The sequence below is a fragment of the Nycticebus coucang genome, chromosome 18 (assembly GCF_027406575.1).
Source record: "Nycticebus coucang isolate mNycCou1 chromosome 18, mNycCou1.pri, whole genome shotgun sequence".
In the NCBI taxonomy this organism is placed as follows: Eukaryota; Metazoa; Chordata; class Mammalia; order Primates; family Lorisidae; genus Nycticebus; species Nycticebus coucang.
Genome location: NC_069797.1, coordinates 61617270 through 61630884, shown reverse-complemented (window position 1 = coordinate 61630884; position 13615 = coordinate 61617270). Strand labels below are relative to the sequence as shown.

The 13615-nt window shown below is 50.1% G+C and overlaps 2 protein-coding genes across 15 annotated transcripts in view; one reads left to right on the top strand and one right to left on the bottom strand.

Annotated features, from left to right (window-relative positions):
• The window catches only part of MAPT (microtubule associated protein tau), a 114906-nt gene extending 111905 nt beyond the window's left edge, over positions 1–3001 (bottom strand). For 13 of the 14 annotated variants that reach the window (XM_053567806.1, XM_053567809.1, XM_053567811.1 and 10 more), the window contains exon 1: positions 2864–3001. The gene's annotated coding sequence lies outside the window, so the exon portion shown is untranslated. Of the gene's footprint in view, positions 1–2685; positions 2810–2863 lie in introns of those variants that run through there. The other variant, XM_053567807.1, reaches the window with a different exon arrangement.
• LOC128571137 (uncharacterized) lies at positions 2704–3208 on the top strand. The gene has a single exon (XM_053570774.1). The coding sequence runs from the start codon at positions 2756–2758 to the stop codon at positions 3206–3208; it is 453 nt and encodes a 150-aa protein (XP_053426749.1). The 5' UTR covers positions 2704–2755.
• The last annotated feature ends 10407 nt before the right edge of the window (positions 3209–13615 follow it).

Sequence of the window (13615 nt, the reverse complement as noted above, 5' to 3'; positions counted from 1 at the left end):
GCCAGAGGGTGAGTGGGGTCTCAAGAACGTAAAAGAGCCCTTGCCTGCCAGGATGGGGAGGGGGCGCCCTTGGTTCAGCGCTCCACCGTCGGAGCATCCACGCAAACTCTGCAACCCTGGAGGTCCTGGGGTGAAGCCATTTCATTAAACCGCTTGCAGAACCGGGGACCCAACTGTCTCATGAAGGACCGTCCCCTGGTGCCTGAGTTTCCTTCATTAACGGCCGCAGTGCCAGCCAAACCACCAACACATTTCAAAATGGAGCGAAATCTCGGCCTCGTGGATATGCTTTGTTCCCGGCATTGGACTAAACGCATTTCGCCCCCACCGGGCTCCCTTTCCTCCAGCTGACAGGAGATGACATCTCTGTCCTAGAGGCCGAAAGGGGCAGACGTGGCCACGGGCTCCCCTTTTCCGGGGCTGCCCTGAGACCCGCTGCTACCTCTGGAACGGGAATCTTGCCCCCAGCTCTGTCAGGGGGTCAAGGTGGGGAGAATTGATCCTTCAGCGCTCCTGCAACCCGCCCATGTGGGACCGCTTCGCAGAGCCCTGGCCCCGGTCCCCACGGCCTCAAGCCGAGCCAACCCCGAGCCAGTTCTCCAGAAATTCAGATCAACCTGGGCAGCCTGCGTGGAGATTTAGGCCCTACAGCTGCTCATTCGCCTCAAAAGTGCGCCCCCGCACTAGTTTTCAGAAATGGAATTAACCAGAAAACCGTAGACCTGGCTCATCCAAGGAGGGTGAGGCCTGGACTTGCTCGCCAGGAGTTCCCCTTCCGCCCCGCTGCCTCGGTTTCCAGGGTGGTGGTGAACTTGGACTCTTAAGTGAAAATTCTGCGTTTAAGAGAAATAATATATCCATAATAATAAAAATACACCAGGGATGCCTATCCGCGTAGCTGTGGCCGCCGCGGGGCCAGTTAGAAAGCCAAAGCTCAGGGTTGGGGGCTTCCTCCTGTGCCTTCCCGTAGGTCGCCTGAAGTAGCCCTGCCTACCCCTGGGCCCCCCTTCTCGGTTGGGGAAGGGGCGGGGCAACGCCGGAGGGACCCAGCTCCGGAGTGAGTCCCGTGGCAACTCTCCCCACTCAGCGCCCCACTCCCAGTGGGCTAGGAAAGATGGGTGTGGCCGCAGCCCTCTTCATATTTTCCCGGTGGACGAAGCAACAGGGCGTAAAGCGGCAGGGCCCCGCCTGCTGGCTCCCGCTCACCCGCGGAGGGTGGCAAAGTCCCCAGCCAGCAACCTGGTGGGGCGTGGCCCCCAGGACACTCTGGGTGTAGGGAGAGGCGTGGTCCCTTTGCCGCCACCCGTTCAGCACGCGGAGATCTTGAATCCCATCTCTTCTCCCTTTTGACGCTTCCAGGAGCTGGCCCGACTTTGAGAGGGGGCTTCTTGAGGTCACGCTTGCTCAATGCGCGCTGGGGGGCTGTGACTCGTGTTCATCGACTCCAGCAAGCCCCGAGATCCAACAAAGGGCTTGAAAATAAGGGACGAAAAAAGGGGGGAGGGGCGAGGGCTAGGCTAAACATTCTCATAGAATAAAAGCCAAAAAACCAGCACTAGGAGCGTAGATCACGCGACCTCTACAAACAAAGCAGTGAGCCCTCGAAGACCCCGAGTGAACGCCCCCAGTGCTCACGCCTGCGGCAGCAAAATCCCAAAATTTCAGCACGAATTGCCACCCGCCCTTCGGAGACAGGCCCCGCCCTGTCTTCTCAAGCCTGGCCACCCGGCTTGGCTGGGTACCGTAAAGACATGACACGACGCGAAAAGATGGCACCTCGCGTTCCGAGGGGAAAAAACGGGGGCGGGAGTGGGAGGAGGCACAGCCTATCATCCCCCTCCTAGCCCACCCAGGTCCACACCCACTGCCGCAGTGAGGGGCGAGCCCTGCGCGCCGGCCTCGCGCCTCCGGCAGGGAGCGCACACTCCGGGCGCCCCGCGCGCGACGCGCAGAGAAAGAAATCCGCCCCGAGATGCACCTGCAATCCCCGCGCTCGTGTGTGCATGGCTGCTGCCGTGCGTGCCTGCTAGCGGCGATCGGCGGCCGCCGAGTCAGTCCACATCGCAAGGCCAGGTGACTCCGGTTTTCCAAGCTTCCACCATTGGGATCCTCGCTCTACCTTTCGCAGGCACAGCGCTGCTCGCGTCCCTGTGCCAGGCGCGCGCAGGGGGAAAGCAGCTAAAGTGATAGCGCGCCTGGACCCCTCCCCATTTCCCCTGTTCCTCCCAGCCCCCAAATGTCCCCTGTGGGTTCCTGAAGGAGGAAAAGGGGTGGGGGCGGGCCACTGCCTTAAGTCAGGAGCAGTGAAGGCCCAGCCGGAATCACAGCCTGGGAGGTGTAGGGAGGGGCAGGGAGTCATCTTTTCTAGAACCCGATCCATATCTTCTTTAGGGCTATGGCAAACAGGGGCAGAGAAATCTGACTTCAGGTTCGGTTTCGGGGGTCGTTATTGGAACCCTTCACACACACACACTGAAAACACACGCTCGTTGCGGGAAAAGGCTGTGATCAGAGTGCAGAGCAGCCCCCTCCCCCAAGCCATCGCCATCCGCGCCCCACCCTTCGGGTACAGCCTCCACCTGGGGTCCGCGCGAAGCGGGTAATGTGGACCTTCCAGCGCGCGCGCATACACACACACACACATACACACACACACACACACGCGTGCGTGCATCCCCTGCTTACGTTCCTTTCCAAGGCATCCTAGCCCCAGCTCGCGAGCACAGCCGAGGGGCCCCGCCGTTGCCCCGGATCGATGCCCAGCGCAGGAAACCCTTCTCTGCGGCGTGGGAGGACGAGAGGCGGCCGCGCCGGTGTGCAGAGGGGCGGACGCGCAGGCAGATTTCGGAGTCACGGTCCTTACCTGATAGTTGACAGAGGGCGAGGACCGGAGAAGACAGCGGAGGAGGAGAAGGTGGCTGTGGCGGCGGCGGCGGAAGGTGGGCGGCGGCGTCGGCGCTGCTGCGGGTGTCGGAGCTGGTGGGTGGCAGTGTCTGCGAGCGCGCGCGCCGGCGAGAGGGCGCGTTCCCGAGGCCGGCGGGCGGCGCAGGCGCGAGCAGCGGGAGCGCGAGGCTCCCCAGGGGAGGGGGGCGAGCAGCACAGCCTCCACAGGAATCCTCTCCTCCGGCCACCAGTGGGCGCGAGCGAGCCCCACCGCTCCGCCCTGCGGCGCCTCTTGGCTCGCGCCCTCCGCGCTGCCCTTCCCTAGTCTCCAGCCTCACAGCGCCTCGGGCCGCGGTGCTGACCGCATCGCGCACGCGTGTCTCGTGGCGCACGCGCATTCTGTGCTTCCCGCGGCTGGAGTCTTTGTCTTAGAGGAGGGGTCTCCTCCCTCTGGCCCTGCGGGGTAGGGGCAACGCCAGCCGCATCCCCACTACCCTTTTCCTTTCTGTCAGCCTGGGACAGTGTCCTGTCTTGGAGAGGTCTTGGGCGGGCTTTCAGATGGCCGGCTCCTCATTCCGTCCTTGGTCCTTCCCGGACCTCAAGGCTTCCCCCGGGCGCCGCGACCCTCCCCTGAGTCCCCAGGAATAGTTTGGAGATCACTTTCCCCAGCGCCGCCTGCTTTCTCGCCTTCTTTCCACCTTGTTTGTAATTGACCAAGGTGAAGTCTCTCCTTAACAAATTCTCATAAGACAGAATAACTCCATCGTAATACACTAGTAGTTTTTTTTTTTAACAAGGAGCATTTGAATTACTATTGCTGACGCTAGAAAAATCTTAAACGAAGTTCAAATGGTGCTTATCACATTGCAGAGCATTTTCACATAGTTATTTTTATCTAGTTTGTTGAAACACCTTTATAGTGTAAGTGGAGCTTGAGATCTGAATTTTTTTTTTATTATAGGATTTTTTTTTTTTTGAGGCAGAGCCTCAAGTTGTAGAGTGGGTAGAGTGGGTAGAGTGCCATGGCATCACAGTTCACAGCAATCTCCAACTCCTGGGCTCAAGCGATTCTCCAGCCTCTGCCTCCCAAGTAGCTGGGACTACAGGCGCCCCCCGCAACGCCCAGCTATTTTTTTGTTGCAGCCATCATTGTTGTTTGGCGGGCCCAGGCTGGATTTGAACCCACAGCTCAAGTGTATGTGGCTGGTGCCTTAGCCGCTTGAGCCACATGCGCCAAGCGGAGATCTGAATTTTTAAGTGTCTGATAGAGATTGTCACCTGGGTGACAACACCGCAGACTGAAACTGACCATTGGCACTCATTCTCTGCATTAAGCAGGCCCAGGTTTTGGCCTTAGCTTGGATTCCTCCCCAACATCAAATTTCAGCCTTGGCAGTGGGAGGATTTCTACATATGGGGGCTTAAAGGCAGTCATCTCGTTCTAGGAGGATGGGAACGTGTCTTGAAGCTTTAATTTGCATAATTCTTACATTCTTTTTATCTTATAGGTTTATAGAAAAAGCAAGTAATTAAAAGTACTTTATTTACTGGCTTAACCATTAATATTGGGAGCACTGGGCGGATGATGAGGATGAGGCTAAAGCCACTGGTTTTGAATTTCTGGAATTGACCTCTTTTGTTGTCATTGTGGTTCCAGTTACCACTATCCTTGTTCAAGACCTCTACTTGGGTTCTGGACATGTAGGGGCCTTACTGGTTTCTCTGCTCTCAATTTCTCCCTGTATCAGCCCACCCTCGTTAGATCAGTCTTCAGAAGTGATCCTTTTAATTATGGCAGTCTCTTACTCAAAAATATCTAAAAATGGGGGCGGTGCCTATGGCTCAGTCAGTAAGGGGCCGGTCCCATATACCGAGGGTGGTGGGTTCAAACCCTGCCCCTGGCCAAACTGCAACAGAAAGTTAGCCGGGCGCCTGTATTCCTAGCTACTTGGGAGGCTGAGGCAGGAGAATCGCCTAAGCCCAGGAGTTGGAGGTTGCTGTGAGCTGTGACATCACAGCACTCTACCAAGGGCAATAACGTGAGACTTGGTCTCTAAAAAAAAAAAAAAATTAACCCGCTTCTGCCTCCCAGAGTGCTAGGATTACAGGCGTGAGTTACCTTGTCAGGCCTAAAAATTTCTAACTGCCTGCTAAATGAAATTCATCTCCTTATCCCAGTTTTCAAGCCCCACTTCCCCCACCCCTTGATCTGAGCCCCTGCCTCTCCAGTGTCATCTCTCACCTGCTGTGTGGCCACCTGAGATTGTATGACTAGAACTGTACCCCACCTTTGTGCTCTAGGCTTTTCCTTTGCCTCTGAAGTCCTTGCTCTTTCTCCACCTAATATCCTACCTAACCTTGAAACCGTGCTCAAATTTTATCAAAACCTTATCCAGTCACCCCAACTAGAAGGGATATTTCCAGTCTCTAGAAGGAGTTTAGGAAAGTTACTCATCTTCCCTCTGAAAGTGGGGAGGGAGGTAGAATTAACATCTATCTTGGAGAATTGAAATTTTGTTATCATCTCCAATAGTTCCCTTTCCCCTTTTTCTGTATGAGGATTATACATCCTTGTCTATTACTGGAGCTTTAAGAGGCATTGCAAGTTTCCACTGCTTTTACTCTTCCTTTCCACCACCAGAGTGTTACATACGTAGAAGACTGCTCCTTCAACCTAGGTCACAGAATGAAAAACCCAAAGAAGTACACGTAACATGAGCAAGAAGTAAGTTTTTGTTTTTTTTTAATTTTTTTTTAATTCTTGTTAACTTTTTGAGTTTTTTTTTTTGGCCGGGGCTGGGTTTGAACCCACCACCTCCGGCATATGGGACCGGCGCCCTACTCCTTGAGCCACAGGCGCCACCCAAGAAGTAAGTTTTTGCGTGTAAGCCACCAAAATTTATTGTATGTGTATGTGTGTAAAGTTTCTTACATATTACCTGACAAATAATGGACATATAATACAATAATGTTATAAATACGAGTTATTTGTTTAATCATTATCTTCATAATCAAATCTTATGCTATACATTATTTTATTTTTATATGTAAAATAAACGTACTGGTCAAGTTAATACTCACATTCAAATTTCTCATTTTCTCCCTCTAAGATATAGTATAATTGAGAACTGACAGGGACCTAATGACACTGTGGTCTTCCGATACTGACCGGTCACATTTGCCTATGTTAAATTGAAGTAATAAATGACACATATCTGTTATTTAACTGCATGTGATGTGGAGTTGAGTGTTCATTCCAGATAATTAGTCACCATAGGTAGCTAATGGCTTACTAATTCAGGCCAAGAAAACACAATCCCTCCTTGACCCTCCCTCTTGCTGAAGTAGAAATCTCATGGCCACATGTTATGTGTATGTGTATATTAATATTTTAAAATATATTTTTATACAACGACCCTATCCAAAGGATACATATGTTGTACAACATGTGTAGGACCATCAAAGGCAGAATCACATAGGGGAAAAAGAACTGGATTAGATATCAAGAGAGAATTGGGCCCTCATCTTATTTATCTTGTATGACATTAGATAAATTTATTACCTTCTCTGGGTTTCAGATGGATTACAACTGAAATCTAACTATCTATGGAATTTGGGAGCTCGGCAACTAAAGCTATGGACAAAGTAAGATAAACTGTTGTTACAAATAGGCCCTAAAATACATATCATGGTTCAAACCCAACTCTCTAACAGTCTAGGGTGAGTGTCCCATGTGAGGTTCAGGAACTCAGGCTCCTTCCAACTTGTGGCTTCACTACTCCTTAGGACCTTATTGTTTGGTTGAGGCTGGGTCATCGCTTAGAGAGCAGATCTCAACCTGTGGGTCCAGACCCTTTTTAACTGTATTAAAGGTTTGCGGCACTAGGAAGGTTAAGAACCACTGGCTTAGCGGGTCCAGCTGGTAGAAGGGGGAAGAAGCTTATGGAGGAAGCATACTGGCTTTCTTAGAGGCTGGAAGTGGCATCTGATCACGTTCCACTGTTAGAAATTATTCACATCCGTAACTGCAAGGGATACCAGCAAATGCAGGAGGGTCATGGACTCAGGAAGAAGAGGAGAAAGGCTTTGAACGAAGCTAGACCCTGCCATATATACTTTCTACACTGAGAGTAAAAAAAAAAACCCTGGGATAAAAAACTGAACCTGTTTATCATGAGATTCTGACATATGTGAATATGTTGGCAGATGATGAGACCATGGGGGGGATTAACAACTAGGAGAGGGAAGATAAAAGCCAAATTTCCAATTAAGTTCTGAAAGAGAAGGCATCATGTATGCCCCTGTACAATTCGGGCATATTTAACCTTTAACCCTTTGGTAGTCTAATAAAAGCCCCATCTCAGAAGGATAGTTTTACATGCATAAAATAAAATAAGATCCATGAGATTAGGGTGGCGCCTGTGGCTCAGTGAGTAGGGCGCCGGCCCCACATACCGAGGGTGGCAGGTTCAAACACAGCCCCGGCCAAATTGCAACAACAACAAAAATAGCCAGGTATTGTGGTGGGCGCCTGTAGTCCCAGCTACCTGAGAGGCTGAGACAAGAGAATCACCTAAGTCCAAGCGCTGGAGGTTGCTGTGAGCTGTGACGCCATAGCACTCTTATCGAGGGCAACAAAGTAAGACTCTGTCTCTAAAAAAAAAAAAAAAAGATCCATGAGATTACAAAGAAAACCCTTTATGTAGTTTTCAGAAGGTTTAAGTCTCTATGATATAGCATGTGATGGGTATGGAGATGTGCTGTTCCCCACCCAAGGACTCAACCCTCCTGGCAGTGCTATGGGCAGACAGGCTTCAGCTGTCAGCCCCTTTCAGGGGTTGCCTTGGGTGCAAGAGTCACCTTCTTGCAGGGAGACCCATGTCCAGTGACTGATTGAGATCAGGTTATAAAGGCCTAGTCATTTTGGTCCCACATCAGGCAGGTGTGATGGGCCTTTTTGACTCCAGAGCTCCCCATGGGGTTGGCCAGGCTATTATTGGGTTGAATCCTAACTCCCCATCTTCCTCTGCTCAGTCCTGCTTCCTTCCTTCTCCTACTTCCTCCTGTGTTTATCGAAAGCATTTGGATTTCTAAGCTCTTGGCTTCTTGGGGAATTCAATCGAGGACAGTTGGTGTGTTCAGGAAAGCAGATGATAAGGTGGAGTTTTACACTTGGATCACTTGTTTCCCAGCTGTCAGTGCAGACCCCATCACAGGTGGCACAAGGTGGCAGCCCATTTGTTAAAATGGTAAATTGGGCTGGTGGGCTGGTGGAGAAGAATGCGTTCGCTGGTGTGATGTGCCAGATGTTTGAGGGACACAGGAAAAGCAGCAACTGAGGACAATACAGAAGGTGCCAAAAACATGTACGCACAATTTAAGAAAGGGAAAATCTGTATTAAATTTGTAATACTCAAGTCACCTTTGACGTCAGCAGTCACAAGGTATACTCAACGTGACTTGTATTCATCTTTTGTTAGGGGTATACATTGAGGTAGGCCTGCTACATTGGTCAGAGCTCTTGCTGGGAAAAGATGGGACTCTGACATATGAAAAGGGTACGTCTTAGTTGATGCTCCTGAAAATCATGGATTCCCAGATTCCCTTGAACGTTCTCAGCCTGCAGCAGTGCCCTTCCCCCACTTCCACTTTAAGAAAATGCAAAGGCCTTTTCCCACAGTCAACATGGAACCATTTCTGGAAGTCTCCCACATCCCCTCCTGGCCACAGAGCATGAACTAGGGTTAAGTCACAGCATAGCTCAGTTGGGGACATGACGGCCTAATAAGGGATAAAAGGGGCTGTATCCCAAAGGAGCTCAGCGTGAACCACAAGCATAAAGAGGACACATGGAATGGATTCCAAGGTGCTGCGTCAGGCGGGCCAGACCATGAGCTTGGAAAAGGGAGACTGCTCTCTCACATAATGTGGAATTCAGCATCCTGGCAAAGATTCCCAGAGATGGTATGTACTCGCTCCTAGAAGCACGAAGAAATCATAAGCCTACACTTACTGGGTAGAAATGCTGGTGTTGCCCTGGTAGACAGTGGGGGAATGCATTACAAGGTTAAGGGCAGCTGGGGTGGACACACAGTGGCAAGACCAGAAAACTCACCAGATGATAGTGTTCCTGGGGAGAAGCAGAGGACAGCTGTTCCAGGGCCACAGGGGTGTGCTGGTAAGGACACCAATAAGAAGGTCAAATGTAGGCCAGGGCAGTGGCTCATGCCCGTAGTTCTAGAACTCTAGCAGGCCGAGGCAGGAGAATTGCTTGAAGTAAGGAGTTCAAGACTAGCCTGAGTAAGAGCAAGACCCTGTCTCTACTGAAAGCAGAAAAATTAGCTGGGAGTTGTGGTGGATGCCTGTAGAACTGGGAGGCTGAAGCAGAAAGATCACTTGAGCCCAGGAGTTTGAGGTTGCTGTGAGCTAGGGTGACACTATGGTACTCTAGTTTAGACAAGAGAGTGAGACTCTGTCAAAAAAAAAAAAAGGTCCCACCTAGCTCTCCTCTGAGAAGTTCTCATAAATTAGGTCTGCTGATACCAATGGAAATGATAGTACCCCAAACCATAGAGGCCAGGTGTGCCCTTTAACTATCTGTGTAGATACAGGGATAATTTTTCCTGGTTTGTTACAACCCTGTGCTTATCTCTAGGGGACCCTTGACCCATCCAGAATGGAATTTATGATTTAATGGACCTAGTGATTAATTCAATTCTGTGCTGAGTCCAAAAACTACTATGGACAATCTGAACCAACATGCCATCATTGTTTATAGAAAATGTACAGATCAATTTTTTGCACCTGGTTTTTGTTGTTATCTCAGTTTCCACTGTTGAGCCTGATGGTGCAAGCTGGTTTGGGTTATGGGACCAGAAGGATATTAAAAACTATCTTCAGATGAGAGCATAGCTTCCCTGAGACCAAGGCATTTGGCCCCTATCTCGGTGGTTTATTATCCTGAGATCAAGTTCATCCTGTGTGACTGACAGGAGGCTGACCTGGATGTCCCGGGGACAACTCTGAGGTTTGCCTTTATCCTGCTGTATTATTTCCTTTATTTTTATGAAAGCCATATGTGAATATGCTTTCTGGAGACTTGTGAGTCCTTTCACTAGCTAAGGAAGCCCAATTGGTGTGGCATCAGCAGCCAGGCGCCTGCATTTACCAGAAGGTCTGGCGGGATTTTAGTGGCTGCCCAGATGGAAATGGGCAACAGAACGCAGAGTCCCTGGGCCCCAAAGAGGTGCATGACCTAAATAGGAACTATTCAGCTTGCACCATCAGGAGAAATCAAGGATGAATGATCAGGAAGCCAAGGCAGTTGCCCGGTAAAAAGTCGTGCTCCCTCACCCAGTTGTCATACTTCAGCCAGGTTTTTAGATCTAGAAGTGACTGACTGAACAGAAGCCTGGTCCCTGATTAAAAAGGACCCTGCAAGGCTGGGCGCGGTGGCTCATGCCTATAGTCCTAGAGGCTGACGTGGGCGGATTGCTTGAGCTCAGGAGTTCAAGACCAGCCTGAGCCAGAGTGAGACCCTGTCTCTGAAAATAGCTGGGCTTAGTGGCAGGCGCCTGTAGTCCTAGCTACTTGGAAGGCTGAATCAGGAGGATCACTTGAGCCCAAGAGTTTGAGGTTGCTATGAGCTGATGCCATGGCACTCTGTCAACGTGAGACTCTGTCTCCAAAAAATAAAAATTCAAAAAGGATCCTGCAACACTATGACAAGTGGAGAAAGGGGAATACTTAAATATATATGTATGTAAACATATTAGAGGCAGGGTCTCACTCTGTCACCGAGGCTGGAGTGCAGTGATGTGATCACAGCTTGAGCTTGGACTCAGAGGGGTCTTCCTGTCTCAGCTTCCCAAGTAGCTGGGACTACAGGGTGAGTCACCAAGCCTGGTTCCTTACCTACATATTTGGAGGGCTGTTGGACACAGGGTGTGAGTGGGCATGGATACCCAGAGACCTGAAGTGTCATCGTGGCCTTTGTTAGAGAGGACATAGGAAGGCCAGATAATAAATAGGGTCCTGGCCAAGGTCTAGCTGACAGTGAGTCCACTGGATCTACAGCCTCCAACCAGCCATCATCTCCATGGTTCCCACATGAAAACCTGAGATTAAAAAAAAGAAAAAGAAAAGAAAAATTGAGATACACACACACACACACAATAGGTAGCTTGTGGAATAAGAGCTATAGTACCTGAGAAACCTCCAAACAGCCCTCCTCCACCCTGGGTCAACATCATATATCAGAAATAATATTGAATCCTGGGATGGCAGAGTTGAGGAGAGTAATGCCACCCTTCAGGATCTTTCATTTATTTATTGCAGTAGTCTGACTCGTGAGGAGCAAGGGAGATTCTATGGAATGGCACCAGACTACTGCAAACTGAATGGAGTGGAAGCCCCCTTTGCACCTGCCTTGACAGATATATTAGATTTGCTAGAACAGATTAACAGTCTCAGATATGTGGTCTGTGGCCATTGTCAAAGAATTCATTCTCTTCTCTCTCTATACCGAAAAAGAGAATGCAAAACAGTCAACATTCACATGAAATGGACAGTGGTATACATTTGAAAATGTCCTGCAGCACTTTGTTACCTCTCCCACCCTTTGTCACAATATACCTTGTGCCGGTTTTTCAATTTATTGACTCTGGTCCTCAAATTTGTCCTTCATTACCTGCTCTGTGATAATGGAGCTTGACTCTTGAACTGTTTCTCCTTTGTGATGAATATGATGTAAAGCTTTGCTGGTAGATGCTTAGAGAGACAAAGCAGGAAACAGAGGCTTCCTTTTCTGCTTCTGGTGTGTTTGAGTTTTGCTTCTTGCTTCTGTATGCTTGCCACAGGCAAATGAGAAGGGACGTGCTTGGCACTCTGCCCATCTGCATCCTCAGAGTGTGCAGTCCTTGGTGAACTCAGAGCCTCTGCCCAGCCCAGCACCTATCTCACTGTGGCTCTCCCAATAAGGACATGTGCACCCCATCTTCACACTGCTGTGCCAGTGATCAAGCTCCTGACACCCCACAGCCCCCTGCTCACCTGCATCCTAGAGGGTTGTGTTGTAGGGCCCACCTGGCACAGACACCGCACACCTCAGGCCTCACTCTGTCCTAAGCTGAGCAGGCTCCTGCTGCCTCTGATACCTCTGTGTACCACCCACCAGCACCTTTATAATTGGTCCTCTGTCATAATAGAATTAATGCCTCTTTATATTAAACTTGCCTGTTCAAATCACTTTGTGCTTCTGTCTCCTTTTTGGACCCTGGATGATACAAAGCGATCTGGGCCATCTGGACGTTTTGTGGAACATCAGTTTGATCCACTCACTATTTGGAGGACAGCATGCTGAATAAGACAGATGAGCAAAAAAGGGACTAGCACATTAAGGGCCTTGGTATGTTACATGTGCTCCAGAGGCTGGGAGGTAACTGTGAAGCTTTAGGAATTTGCACACCAGTAACAATTACAATTTCAGGGGTATGGCTGTGTGCAGTGGCTCACGCCTGTAACCATACCACTCATGGAGGCTATGAAGAATTGCTTGAGGTAAGAAGTTCAAGACTAGCCTGAGCAAGAGCAAGACCCCATCTCTTCTAAAATGAGAAAAACTAGCCGTGCATTGTGGCAGGCACCTGTAGTCCCAGTTACTTGGAAGGCTGAGACAAGAGACTCGCTCAACCCCGGAGTTTGAGGTTGCTGTGAACACCATAGCACCCTACCCAGGGCAACAGAGTGAGATTCTGTCTCAAAAAAAAAAAAAAAACACATTTTTAAGGGTCCTGCAACCGGGCACATTATGACAACCCATCCAAAGTCCAAGTCAAGTACTTTGTACTGTGAGGAAGGGAGCACAATACCTAGAAGTTCTCTTTGGTTTCTGGAGAAGCATATTCCATACCCAGAGTGGAACTCCACTTTCACCAATGACACAATGGCATGAATGAGAGCCAGCTTGAAGTGGGCCAGAAGAGGAAGCGACCCGCACTGGTACCATGCTGCAGTGCAAGTAGCCTTGCCATTGGGTATCAACTCACAGGCTCTGGCACTAGAGTGACCGACCATTGATGGGGAAGGAGCTGTGTGGAGCTGTTGCATGCCCACTTGGAGATGACAACACTGGCTCTGAGGATTCTGGAGCAAGGCCATGCCATCTGCAGTGGAGGATTTTGAAAGACAATTCCTCGCATGCTGCTGTGTCCTGCTCATGGGATACCAAGTGACCTTGTACCTGGAACTGCCCTTCATTAACTGGGATATATCAGACCAACCAAATCCTATGGCAAGGTGGGCCTGGCAACAATTTGTTGATGGACTGAAGTGGTACATCTGGGACTGAGTGTGGGCAGGGCCAGGGGCGTGAGCTGCATGTGCAGGCATTTCAGACCCTTGTGTCACCCACCAGAGTTGCACCAGCACCTCCCTCAGTGCATACATGTGGTTATGTGAGGGGTTCCTTTGCACCAGCTGATGGGAGAGGAAAGAGTGAGTTTAGATTTTGGATGGATTGGCTAGGAATGTAAGTGCAGGCTGAAAATGACAGGAGATCTACTCCAGTCTCACTTGGGGGTGGCCTTGAAAGACGGGGGCAAGGCAAAAATCTTTCCAGCGGACAGAACTTTGGGTGGGGCAGCCTGTCATCCGTTTAGCACAGACAGAGAAGAGCTCAAGGCCAGAATATGTACAAACTCATCAGTGGTGGCAAATGACCTGGCTCCTGGAT

What these genes read in the sequence shown, in the direction of transcription:
- LOC128571137 (XM_053570774.1), top strand. Translation starts at nt 2,756, where the DNA reads ATGCCCAGCGCAGGAAACCCTTCTCTGCGGCGTGGGAGGACGAGAGGC.